This window comes from Mytilus trossulus, chromosome 3, assembly GCF_036588685.1.
Source record: "Mytilus trossulus isolate FHL-02 chromosome 3, PNRI_Mtr1.1.1.hap1, whole genome shotgun sequence".
NCBI classification, from domain to species: domain Eukaryota; kingdom Metazoa; phylum Mollusca; class Bivalvia; order Mytilida; family Mytilidae; genus Mytilus; species Mytilus trossulus.
The window spans coordinates 59739766-59753285 of record NC_086375.1 but is presented as its reverse complement, the minus strand read 5'-3'; the positions used below and the strand labels follow the sequence as shown (position 1 = coordinate 59753285).

General features: G+C 32.1%; 1 protein-coding gene across 1 annotated transcript; it reads left to right on the top strand.

The window, feature by feature from the left end:
* Window positions 1-5840: 5840 nt before the first annotated feature.
* Window positions 5841-11572, top strand: LOC134709597 (calmodulin-like). The gene is made up of 5 exons (XM_063569756.1): window positions 5841-5967; window positions 6384-6417; window positions 8470-8613; window positions 8903-9145; window positions 10955-11572. The coding sequence occupies exons 1-5, from the start codon at window positions 5965-5967 to the stop codon at window positions 10978-10980; spliced, it is 450 nt and encodes a 149-aa protein (XP_063425826.1). The 5' UTR covers window positions 5841-5964; the 3' UTR covers window positions 10981-11572.
* The last annotated feature ends 1948 nt before the right edge of the window (window positions 11573-13520 follow it).

The following is a 13520-nucleotide window of genomic DNA, read 5'->3' as shown; positions in this document are numbered from 1 at the left end:
GTGAATTGACACAGGTGACCGACAATGGAATTTACTATGTTACTACGAACGTAAAAACAATGATTTGTATAGTTTACAAACCTTTGGCCAAAAGATTTAAATAAATGTTTTGCTTACTTCAAATAGTGGGGTCGAAAAAGTATACTGATATTCTAAGTTCTTTATGCATGCGGCAACTCAATTATCTTGTACCCGGCATGATGAGAAATATAAGGATAAAATCAAATACATGTGCCGCTTTTATACGGATGAATAAATGAACCACTTTTAATTTCTTTCATACCTACGATAGGTTATAATCCTTACAATGTCGTAGTCACTTATAAAGTATTTCATAATACTGATCCTGCTTTACAATAATTAATGATGGGTTGCACTGACATTCCTCCTTTATTATTTTCCTGCTAAAACATACACACAGTAGCTACCATAAAAGGAGGAAGTTGTTCCCCAAAGATAGAAACAAAATAACTAATCGTATCATTTGTGCACCTGAATGAATTCAGTGAAGATTATTTCTTTCGCATGTTTGGAACTAAATAAATATTAATACTTGTGAGAAATGTCGTAGTTTATAAGGAACAACTCCCATTTGAATTGTTTTTACATTGTCATTTCGGGGCCTTTTATAGCTGACTATGCGGTATGGGCTTTGCTCATTATTGAAAGCCGTACGGTGACCTTTAGTTGTTAATTTCTGTGTCATTGTGGTCTCTTGTGGAGAGTTGTGGCATTGGCAATCATACCACATCTTCTTTATTACATATAAATGTACTGTTTTCGATTATGAATGAATTTATTTTTTTAAATTTATACTGTAACAATAGAGTTGCATAACATTGTTGAACAATCCACTAAAGTATATGTAGTATGTATTCGTATTTGAAATAAAATACAAAACGAAACGTGTATGATAAACTGATAAAAAAATATATCAAGAAAATAAGGATGACTAAATGTATGTACAAGATGAAACTCACCTTTTTATAAATACATTTAAATGATTTAATGAATACAGACATTGTTTGTTTCTATTTACATAGATATAGGAAGATGTGGTGTGAGTGCCAATAAGACAACTCTCCATCCAAATAACAATTTATAAAAGTAAACCATTATAGGTCAATGTAAGGCCTTCAATACGGAGCCTTGGCTCACACTGAACAACAAGCTATAAAGGGCCCCAAAATTACTAGTGTAAACACCATTCAAACGGGAAAACCAACGGTTGAATATTTACAATATGTAATTTACGTTCGTTTTTTTCAACCGAGAATAGCAAAACCTCATGAATTATATAGTTTGTATAAACTTCATTTAATTATCCGCTGTGCCATGATTGGCCATCTCCATTTTTTCTTAACAAAGCGTGTTACATGTTATGAATTTACTTACAATTTCGGAATTTATTTTTTTCCTTCAAGTTAATGGAATCAGAAAAAAAAATCACTATTCTATGAAGAATATCTAAAACTTGGCTAACAATATGAAAAGTGTTTGTAGTAAAGTATACAGTTTCATTTTTTAAGTACAACGTTAATTCATCGAGTCCATTGAGTAAAAGAGAAGGCAGGATAAACAACTTGGGTGTGTCAATGAAAAAAAATATGTGAATTGAGTTTTTTTATCCTACATTAAACTTTTGATGTCGTCCCTTGATTTAGAGGAGATATTTAAATTGAATATTTTAACTGTTAAGTTTTTAAAGTTTAAACTTTACTACCAATTAATTGCAGAAAATTATAACACAAATGAATTTCATATGCACATTAAGCTAGACTTGTGATAAGAATCATGTATGCGAATACGACGATGCAAGCTTTAGACGACCTTGACCAGCTACGTGAATATTAATCAGTCCATTCAACGTTAAAGTACTTGTGTTCTATTTTTGCAGGTGTGAGGTCGAAGGTTTGAATTGACCAATGAAAACGATCGTTCCTTAGAGAGTTAATCTTAAAAAGTTTGTTTGTCTGATTATGTCGCACGACCTATCGCGAAGCTTGGCCGCAGTTGGGTATATTAAAGCTTAATTGAATTCGTGTTGTATGACAAGAACATGCCGAATCTCCAACAACAAGGATTTCAAAAGTACCTTTAAGTTAGTTGCTTAACTGCATCGTTTAATTTACATGAAACAATTTATCATAACCTAGAATTATTCAGTAAAATTTTTGTTGCCTTTTTAGACAGTAAGAAAGCTTTTGACACTGTCTGGAGAATTGGTCTTATGTATAAATTGTATAAAATAGGTGTAACAGGCAAATTATGGTCAGTTATTAATGACTGTCATATTGATACTATGAGTTCAGTAATTGTAAACCAGTGTCAGTCTGAGTTCTTTCCTGTATTACAAGGGGTTAGACAAGGAGGGGTTTTATCTGGGTTATTATATTTAGTATTTATAAACGATATGCCGTTTGATCTTGAAAAATGTAATAAGAAAACTGGTGTTCATCACATAGCTAGCTGCTCTCCTGCTCTCTGACGATATTTCATGTATTGGCACAACTCCGTTGTGTCTCCAGCGTATGTTAGATATATGTGCTGACTATGCCCATAGATGGAGGTTCTGCTTCAACGCGAAAAAGTCCTGCGTTATGCAATTTTCCTTAAACCCACGAGAAGTTCGAGTAACATACGACTGGCATATTGCGAACAGTGTTCTACCGGTAGCTGAAGAATACACTCACTTAGGCATTGCGCTAAATTCCAAATTCAGATCGACAGAAAGAACATCAAATGCATGTAGAAAAGGCAAGAACTCTTATTTTGCGCTCAACGGTGTTTGCGACAAGTCAACACATCCATGCGTTCTACTTAAGCTGTTTAAATCTATAGTGTTACCTACTGTTCTGTATGGTTGTGAAATGTGGACTAGTTTAAAGTCAAACGACATTGCTGCGTTGAATCGATTTCAGCACTTTATAGTCAAGCGTATTTTGGACTTGAAAACGTCTACGAGATCAGATATGTGCCAAAGTATACTTGGACTTCATACTATTACCTCGTCTATAGAGACTAAGAAGTTATATTTCTTGCAAAAACTGTGTAGTCTTGATGACAACTTCTTAACGAAGAAAATATTTCTTGTGCGTCTGTTTACCTATTTAATTGACAATGAACGCAATCATCATGGGTTCATTCCTGATATTATGAACATTTTGTATAAATATAGCCTTCATTCCTATATGCTTGACTTTTTGCGAGAGGGAGTTTTTCCAACGAAGCAATCTTGGAAAGCTATAGTGAAAAATACCGTTGACAAAGTACAAACTGACGAATGGACTCGGCGTTTACATAACGATAATAACTTTTCTCGTTTTAGAAGTGTTCACCTATCGGTTAGGGTTTCAGATTTCTGGAAAAGTTCTAAATCATCCAGAGAAATCGTAAACTCCTATTATATTACAAAACTGCTAACCGATATTCCAAATACCACTGGAGGTACATGTGAATTATGTAACACTCAGTTTTTAGATGTATATGTACATGCATGTTGTAGCTGTAGCGGAACTCATTTAATCAGAGATATGTGGTGGGAGTTTATAATGGAAAAATCTCCATTGCATTTATTTGTGGAACTTTATTTATACGACGATGAAGAGTTATATTGCATTCTTGGGGAAGCACGTAACAACAAGCAATATAGACACCGACAGTTTTCATAATCTTTGTCAGATGCACGTTGCACACTGTGTCGCTGCTTATAGTAGATTACTGAGAACAACGATTAGTTAATGTGCCAGTGCATGAACCGTCGTTAGTGAGAGCAATTTTTGTCAAAATTTTCTTCATTTATATAAATAAGCGCAGAACTTTATTTTGTTATGTACATATTGTAATGTTATATTGTGTTATTATCATGTTTTGAAAACTTTTGTAATTTGATCTGTTTAAATATATGATTGTTCATTGAATCTCTTAATAGAGGAAATAAAGATATGAATGAATGAATGAATGAATGGCATCGTTTTCAGAACATCAAAGCTGTTAGATTATTTCCTTTAAAAAGAAAATCTTGTCTAGTATAGAGTGGACTTCAAAACAGTGTGGCTGTAGCCATTGATTGACACATTAAATTAATCCATTGACTAGGACAATTTAGGTGAACGTTAGTATGTAACGACAACAGCTCACTATGCACTTTTAAAAGACTCTTTAATAAGGGCATACGATACAGTTACAGGGAAGGTAATGACGTTGCTAACGTAATTTGTTATTTTCGCGACGTCAAACTGTGACATATCGGGAAAAGATGCATTTTTCGACTGATTTTCATCATTCAAACTGATTTAATTTGAAAACGAGTTCATGGACCCCTATTTTTCAAAACGGAATTTTGTTTCATTTTACAGGGAGATTATGTGACCCAAATTTCATAAAACTGTAAATAGAGGATTTTTTTTTAATTTTGATAAACATGCAGTAAAAAATGACGTTTTTTCCTCAATTCCTGAACATTGGATAAATAAGAGTTATTTTCTAATATAAAATTGCATATTTTTTACAATATTTATAAAACACAGAAATTACCGATTATTTAACAAAAAACAATTTGTGTTTATCTTTTATAACAAAAAAGTTATGTCTTTCTTTCGAAAAAGAAATTACGGCCTCAAATCTGAATTTTGAGCAAATATACAAAATTTCGACCTCATTTTACTCAAAAAGTAGCACATGAAGGTATATTTTTTATTACATATTTGATTTTATCAGGTAAAAATTAGCCTAGATGCGAATTTTCATGAACTTGTAAATACAGGATCAAAACTGTATCGTATGCCCTTAAACTACGGGATCACCAAAGGTTCTCAACACCTAAATAAAGTAATACGAAAAATTAATCAGAAATAACACGATGTTTTGATTTATATCAATTATATAAAATCAAAACATATAGATTATTGCTGATGAATTTTTCGAATTATTTTATAATTAAAGGCGTTTAGAAACCTTTGGTGACCCCATAGTTTAAGGGCATACGATACAGTTTTGATCCTGTATTTACAAGTTCATGAAAATTCGCATCTAGGCTAATTTTTACCTGATAAAATCAAATATGTAATAAAAAATATACCTTCATGTGCTACTTTTTGAGTAAAATGAGGTCGAAATTTTGTATATTTGCTCAAAATTCAGATTTGCGGCCGTAATGTCTATCGTAGGTACGTCGTGAACAGTGGTCGTTACAGACAAACGTTCACTTTAAATGGTCCCAGTCAATGGATGAATTTAATCTGTCAATCAGTAGCCACAGCCACACTATTTTGAATTTCATTCTATCTTCAGTTTAATCTTTAAGAGTAAATGATATTTATTCAGCTTATCTTGTAAATCTTTGAAAACTTTGCCACCCGCTAAAAAAGATATCCGTATGTTAAAACGCTATCAAGTCTATGCACAACCAGACATTTGAAAGAAGACCTCGTAGTTTTAAAATTTGCGTCCTATAAATTAACTTTTTTTAGCTTGACAATTAAACATGTTTAAACTAACCAGATACATGTATTTGCTAATATTTTCTTAACATTCTATTCTTTTTTTTTTTCATACAGAATTACATCGCTTAATTTATTTAACAAATGGAGGTGTATAATTGTTAAATATCACTTTTTATTCCTCCCGATTTACTCTTTGTTCAATAATTGATTTTATTGACTATTTAATACGTGGTTTTTTTAGTTCTTTCAATGCACCACTGTTGACACAAAGACCAACATTAAAGAACTGAGATAAAAAGGACCTGTATTGTTTACTTTAATAATGCACATTTGATCAATTAAGATATAAATCGTCTTTATGGAGTATTGACTAAATTACATTGTTGTTCGGTAAGATAATTGTATGGCGGTTAGCAATGAATAGTTTTATCTTTGAAACAATCTAGATGTACATTTATGTGCCTTTGCTAAGGACGTAAAACCCCAGTCCGGTAGTCCGGTAGGGAATAAATAATATAGCATGGTAAGAAAAATAAAATTTTCAAAATTTAAGTTTTTGATATGCATTTTTTCTTATTCTACTTTATTTGTCTTAATATGTATTAATCAAACAAAGTATTAAAACAAACTGTGCAGACACACAACCCCGGGAAATTATCTGCTGGAACGAATATCATAAACTATATGCACATTTACACAAAAATTAGATTTCGGAACCGATAATATATATATAACATTGTCTAATGTCTAAGCCTCGCTTCGATGATATCTTTGTGACTAGAAATATTTATAAGCATATTTCATTCATTAACATCGGATGCATTGAAATATCATTCAAGTTATCATTAAAATTAGAACAGACAATTTCGCATGTGACCAAACAAAATTGATAACTCATTATAAAAAATAAATGAAACAATAATTGAGAATACTTTGTAGGCAGAACAGGGGCTTTCTGAAGAACAGATAGCAGGTAAGGAGCGTAACCTACTTTAAAATACAGTATAAAACTAATGACCGAAGCCTTTAGCGCGACTTGAATATAAGTGTTGCTCTCTGCCTAATGCAATTCGTTCAATATTCTGATCAAATTGAAGTTTGTTTTCTCAAATCAAACTGTTAAACTGGTCAGCAACTCTCCGAGTTAGGTGATCAAAGTACTAGGTGATAATTTAATCCACCATTTTCTACATTTGAAAATGCCTGTACCTAGTCAGGAATATGACAGTTCTCGTCCATTCGTTTTTGATTCGTATTGTTATATGATTTTTTCATGTGATTATGGACTTTTCGAATTGATTTTCCTCTAAAAAAAAAATTTGGTATTTTTGTGATTTTACTTTTTACAGCATACTTATATACCCGATTTTTTTTTATGATTTTGATATCATATATGGCTTAAACCAGAATTAATTGCTCTGATGAACGTTTTGCCAAATACTTCTATACATCAAGATTTTTATTGTAAAGAGTAATTTAAAAGGAAATAAAAGTCCTTTTTAATAAAAAAAAAAAAAATATAAAAAAATGTCCAAACTTAGCTTTCATACAATTTTTCTTTTTTAGAACGTCTATTACATTCATATGAATTGGTCATCAGGAAACATGTTATTTTCAGTAAATTGTATGCGTTACATTATGTTGTTAATAAGTTTCCATGGAAGATAATCTAAAACCTTTGACCACTTGTTTTGCGATATTGATCTTATCTCCCGTTAAAACTTCGTGAGAACATAGTTAAGCTTAACACATATTTCGCCGCGTACTTTAGATTATACTTTAAAAAGAAAGCTTTGTAGCATGCGGCATATTATCACACAATTTAAGAAGAAATAATTCAAAACATTTATTCAACAATTTAAAATTAGTATCTAGCACCATGGGAGTGACCTTTACAATGACAATTTTACAGCAATTTTTAACAATACTTTTATAATAGCATTGAAAAGGAATTAAAGTCTTGCTGTTCGGTGTTGGCAAAAGCTCCGTGTTGAAGATCGTACCTCGACCTGTAATGGAAATACTTTCACAAAATATGACTTTGATGGAGAATTGTCTCATTGGCACTCATACCACAGCTTCTTATATCTACTAGTATTATAAATAGGGTTGTAAGATGGCTTTATTATTTTCATTTTGCTCTTTGATGACTTGGCTGTGGTTTTCCACATAAGTTGGTTACAATTCCTGACCAGTAAAACAATTTGAATACAAATTGCAAGTTGGTCAGAATTTGAACATACTAGAATATAAAAGAGAGCAACACTTGCTTTAAGTCACAGTAAAACATATGTACATCTAACAGTATCATCAACGATCTTTTAAAACCCACATCGGGTCTATCAGGCTTAATAGTTGTACGAGTGAATAGTTTTACCCACATCGGGTCTATCAGGCTTAATAGTTGTACGAGTGAACAGTTTAAAAACCCACATCGGGTCTATCAGGCTTAATAGTTGTACGAGTGAACAGTATGCGATCTTGCAAATTCACATCCTTTTGGTGTTCAGTAAATGTTTACTCGAACAGTCCTCATCTTATAAGCTACACAAGGGCTTCTCTTTGGGAATTGCTTTCGCACTTAAAGTGAATGTTGAATGATTGTTTTACAAATATCTGATACATACAAACAATAAATCAGAAAGGAATGTTCTGAAAAGCTAATGAACTGGAATAGAGCTCTGGAGTTTAGACTGCCATGCAATGGTAAATTAGGTCATGTGAAATATGTTGGATTTCAACAGCTTACCGGACGTGGTTGCGCATTTATACATCCCGCAAAACAAACTGTCACTCTTCTTTGGTAGTATGGATTTAATTGTGATTTCAGTTCCATCAGATTTTATTAAGTTTACAGATTATGGTTGCTTATAAATGCAAACTTTCCATAAATTTAAATTTTAAAGTTTATTTAGATAGACACAATTTATATGGATACGCTTGCATCTTCTAGTTTCTCGTGTTTCAATGCATGTTAATGTACATCTATTTATAATAATTATACTGTATTATGAATGAATTTCAGCTATTAAGCATGCCTTTGCTATCTACGATCGTGGTGGGGAAGGAGTTATTCTTACAAGAGAGATAGGAACACTCATGAAATCTCTGGGATACAACGTACCAAAAGATGAACTTGTTGATATCATGAACGAGGTTGATTTTGAAGGTTGGTTCTTAAATCTGAATTCCTACGCTAATCTGAAATGTAAGCAGCAATAAAGTTGTTTTCGTTAAATGAAGAGTCTCCGTTATTTGAAAATTATTTCAGTATTTAAAAAAAATAATATCAAAACGAGGGGAATCTCTAAAAGACCATATGTGTCTTCATAATTTGGATTGGGGAAAACACTGAATAAAAAAATAAAATTTTTCAATAGCGTAAAGTACATTTTTGTAGTTAAATGGGAATAATGGGTTTTCTTTTCTTCTTCTGAAAACAAACCACCTTCTTTCAGGTAAAGGAACCATAGGAATACAAGAGTTTATGTCAGTAATGGTTAATAGATCAAAAGAAGAAGCGTTCTCTAAAAAGCTGATAGATGCCTTCCGAGTATTTGATGTCAGAGGAAAAGGTGTTGTTGACACTGATGTTGTTCGCCATATATTTTCTTCAATGGAAGAAGAAATGCCAGATGAGGAAATAGACGAAATGTTGAAGGAAGCTAAAATTGATAGGGATGGTAATATAAAGTATGAAGGTAAGCAAAATATATTACAATATGTACAAAATCTTTTGTTTTTAAGTAACCTCAATTTAGCCTTTTGTAAATACCAACTATGGCTAAGTCAGGCAATATCGGCTTTTTTTATGCCATTGAAGGATGCATGTAGTTTATCGTATTTTGCTTTCATTTGCCTACTCCTGTATGTGTAAGGTCACTTGTTTAAGGTTATGTATTACAGAAATATTTTTTTACGGCAACAAAATTCCTGGATTTACGATGAAGAACGACTGATATTGATGTTACACAAGTCTTACTATAACCCTTATGAATTGGTTGACCGGTACGATGTGCCTTTTTATCATATCCAAATTTAATGATGCCAGAATAGTCTTTTAATTTGTAAATATGCCAAGTATGTAGTGACATTTTTTGTTGGAGTCTTGATTTGCATGTATGTTTACGAAGGTATAGCAGGAGTGAGACTCTGTCAATGAACCACTTTTTGGATTGTCTGATGTTTATGCCGATGGTTAACTTTAAGTGCCTACCGTTTATGCTATTCGCGCAAGTTTTTCTAAATGGTTTACATATCCAAAATAAAGATTTTGAAGAGTTTTTAAAAGCGTTTCAAAAGTGCATGCATATTATCTTGGTTTCAAAGACAAAACTGAACAAAATGAAACTGATGGTTCGAAACATGCTTTATTTATTTTGCCTTTTTTTTATGTTTTTCATGCTTAGTACCAATCTTAATAGAACAGTTGATTCGTTGTGCCGACATGTTCGTGGAAGACACAACACTCGGAAACTGCTTAAACCTGCAATGTTCTGTATATATTGTTTAAAGGGAGCTAACTATACGATATTGCTCATTGTTAGGGTGATTAGGTGAACTATAGTTGTCAACAGCCACGTCATTTTGAAGCTGGTAGATATTTGTCTATTTGGCAATCACACCAGTTCTCATTATTTTCATAGTGAATCCACCATATTCTATATGTGTCTGTATCAAGTCAGGCTCCTAGTTGTAACTCAGTGTTTGGAATTGGTTGCGGTCTTCTATGTTTGTTTTTCGTTTTATATCAATTTATCATAAATTTTACCACGTGTTCGTATCCTCAGTTTGTTTATTGATCTGGATTAAGCTTTTGTTGAGTGTTATACTTGACATTAAGTACTTGTGTTCATATCAGGAAAAATTAATAAATATTTGAGTATTGAAAATTTCTAATGTAATTATTAAAGCTAAATATTTCATTCCATTTATGAATGAATCAAACTAACATATTTCAAACGGATGTTACTCATATTTATTTTGATTAAGGTTTGCGCGAGTATCGTGTACATTCCAATTAAGAGTATATTCTAACATTTAAATGAAAATCGTATAGGAAAACAATTTTTCTGAAGTGTTTGAAGAAATATTTATTTTATTAAATCTTGTGAATAACTTGTTTTACATTGATTTGCGTGTACACAACGTTAATGTTCTGTATGACTTCGATATTGAATTTACTTCTGAGGAATCACAAACTTTCTGCCACTTTAATATTGCAAAAGAAAGACCTTGAAAAAAAATCAAATGCGAATATACAAGTTTCTCTCTGATATAAAGTTAGACATAAACAGATCTGTTTTTGTTGAGAATAAAAAAATCTGGATAAATCGACTATATTCTCGTTATCCAAATTATCTGATTGATGAGAGGGACTATCTTTTGAAATTCAACCATCTATTATATCTGAAAAATTCAATATATACTCCCCATCTTCTTGTTATAGTAAAGGCTTAACATTTTAACATTTCTCTCTCAATATAAAGTCATATTTTCTTCTATTTCAGATTTTGTTAGACAGATAGTTAGATGATATGTAAAAAGTAACAGAATCTTACCTATAGATAATGCACATTTTTAATAACTGCCAAAACATACTGGATATTTGACAGTCGAGGGATATTCCTATGTATATGTACATATTGAGATGCATGCTGGTTGATTTTCATAGAAATGCTAGCAGGACATACATATACTGTGCTATAAATGTTAATGCTAGATGTTCGTTCTCATATAGGAAATATAATTTTTTTGCAAGCTAAAACTATGTTTTAAGCCTTATACATTACCAACCATGCTCGGTACAGTTTATAGTATTGGCTCTTACAATTTTGTATGTCTTCAATCCATGTATTATTTTTTTCTGTTTTAATGTATGTTGTATACTTATTTGGTGGTACATCTACATACAGGCTCGTTTACGTGTTCAAACATTTCCTTGATAAAGTGTTTTGGAAGTTTAAATATGATTCAAAATGTTTGACAGATTTGGATGGTCTTTAGTTAAGTAGAACTATTTCCTATTTTCCTGTAAAAGATTGCTTGCCTATGACGAATAATGACCGAAGTTGGCGAGTTTGGGAATGCAAGGTAAACAAAGCACAATGGAAATTAATAAAAAGCAGCGAAGCTGTGGTTTTTTTTGCCATAGTGTTGTTGGTTTCTCTTCTACTTATATATTGTCGCTTTGATATTATCCGCCTCTTTTATTTGCAACTGAAGACATGTTTGATAAAAACCAAATCAGAAGTAAATACACACAAGTTTAGAACTTTGTGTGCAGATAAGTTAGCCGAGTATACTTTTTGATTGCCAGTTTTGAAGAATTTGTATATCAAAATATTTGATCGTGCAAACAGGATACTTTGACATTCATGTATATTTTTTTCCTTTTTGGAGTGTGATATTTGTTGGAAAATTTTGACCGTGTCATTATGGCTAAAATACGATTAGTGACTTATCTCCATTCACATTTTTTGCCTGACAAAAAAATATTCCCAACATCTACAAATAGAACAGCAACAAAAGACCCGACAATATATATGGTCATGGACCAGCAGAGACTTTAAATAATTGGTGTCAAGGGATATTATACTATCTGAATGCTGCTACTTTGACAGCCAACATTGTATACGTGTCTAGAATCGCTCCGTAAAGGAAAAAACAAAATCACAGAGAGTGGTTGACATGAAAATATCATGTATGCACAAAGTCATGTTAATATGAGAACAATAGTATTAGGAGTCTTTCGCAAGATTTTCGTACAGGCTGGCTCTTAAAACGGCATATGGTTATATATAACATGGGTAAAATGAAAAGTCGATGGTAAAAAAGATGCTACACGAAACCAAAAGAAAGGAACAAAAATGACAAATTAATGCACACTAAAAATAAAAATTGTGAACAGGATGGACAAATTGAAGCATTTTCTCTCTTAAAATTAATATGTTATATTCGTTATCATGTCCTGCAAAATCGCCCAGAACACCTTTCAACCCTACTAGAAGTCCGAACACGAATTTGTTATTAATGATAGTTGACATAATCATACCAGGCTGACATTGTAGTTTCACTCCTTTCAAACAATCCACATAAAAATCTTTTGAACCTATTATATAAAAATAAGGATATCAGATATGATTGTCTATTAGACAACTATCCACATCTTCTGTGGTCATTTGCCTGTCAGCTCTGATGTTTTGAGTTCGAACTCCGCTTGCGTCAGGGTACGCTTAACTTGAACATTTGACGAATATATCTAGTACTTCTGTTGAATGTAGGTGGTTCATTATACTGGCCATCATGTCATGGTTAACTATAACTGAGAATTGCGTTTACAGATAACGCCAACGATCAAGCAATTTAACAAAAGCATGGACGTAAGAAATTATTGGTCACAACCATCAATAGTGGATTAGACTAACGCATTATAGTCAGCCGCAAAAGACCCCGACATCACAAACTGTGAATCAATTAAAACGAGTAAACCAATGGCATGATTAAGATTAAAGGAATAAACGAAAAAAAATAAAAAAACAAAAAAAAAACAACAGTAACAAATAAATAAAAGGCTACTAACTTTGGTAGGTACATTAAGAATTTGGCGGAGTGTAAACATATTCATGAGCTGTCACTTAAAAATGGTTCGACACATACGATTGGCACGAAGTACAAACAAACTAACAAACAAAACATCAAAAGAAAAAAGGAGTGATCAATGAGTACTCACAGTTACTGAAAGATTTTTCATAGTCTATTTTAAATAATAAATAAATTCTGTTCTCCAAGACTTAAATATTAATCAGTACGCATCCAACAGATTTAGCGTAACGACGCCACAAACCATCAGAGAACAGCATTTCTCTAATTTTTGTGCTATTTTCACATTTCCTGACCGGTGTGAGAAAAATATTTCTCCTCACTAGTGAAAAATCTGTTCTCGGCAAATGATTAGTCGAAATTTGATTATGACGTCAAAATGTTTTGTTTTCTTCTCAATTTTCCTATTGTGACGTCATCAAAAAGGGAGACATTGGCTGATGACGTCGCATTAAAAGAGCACAATTTTCTGAA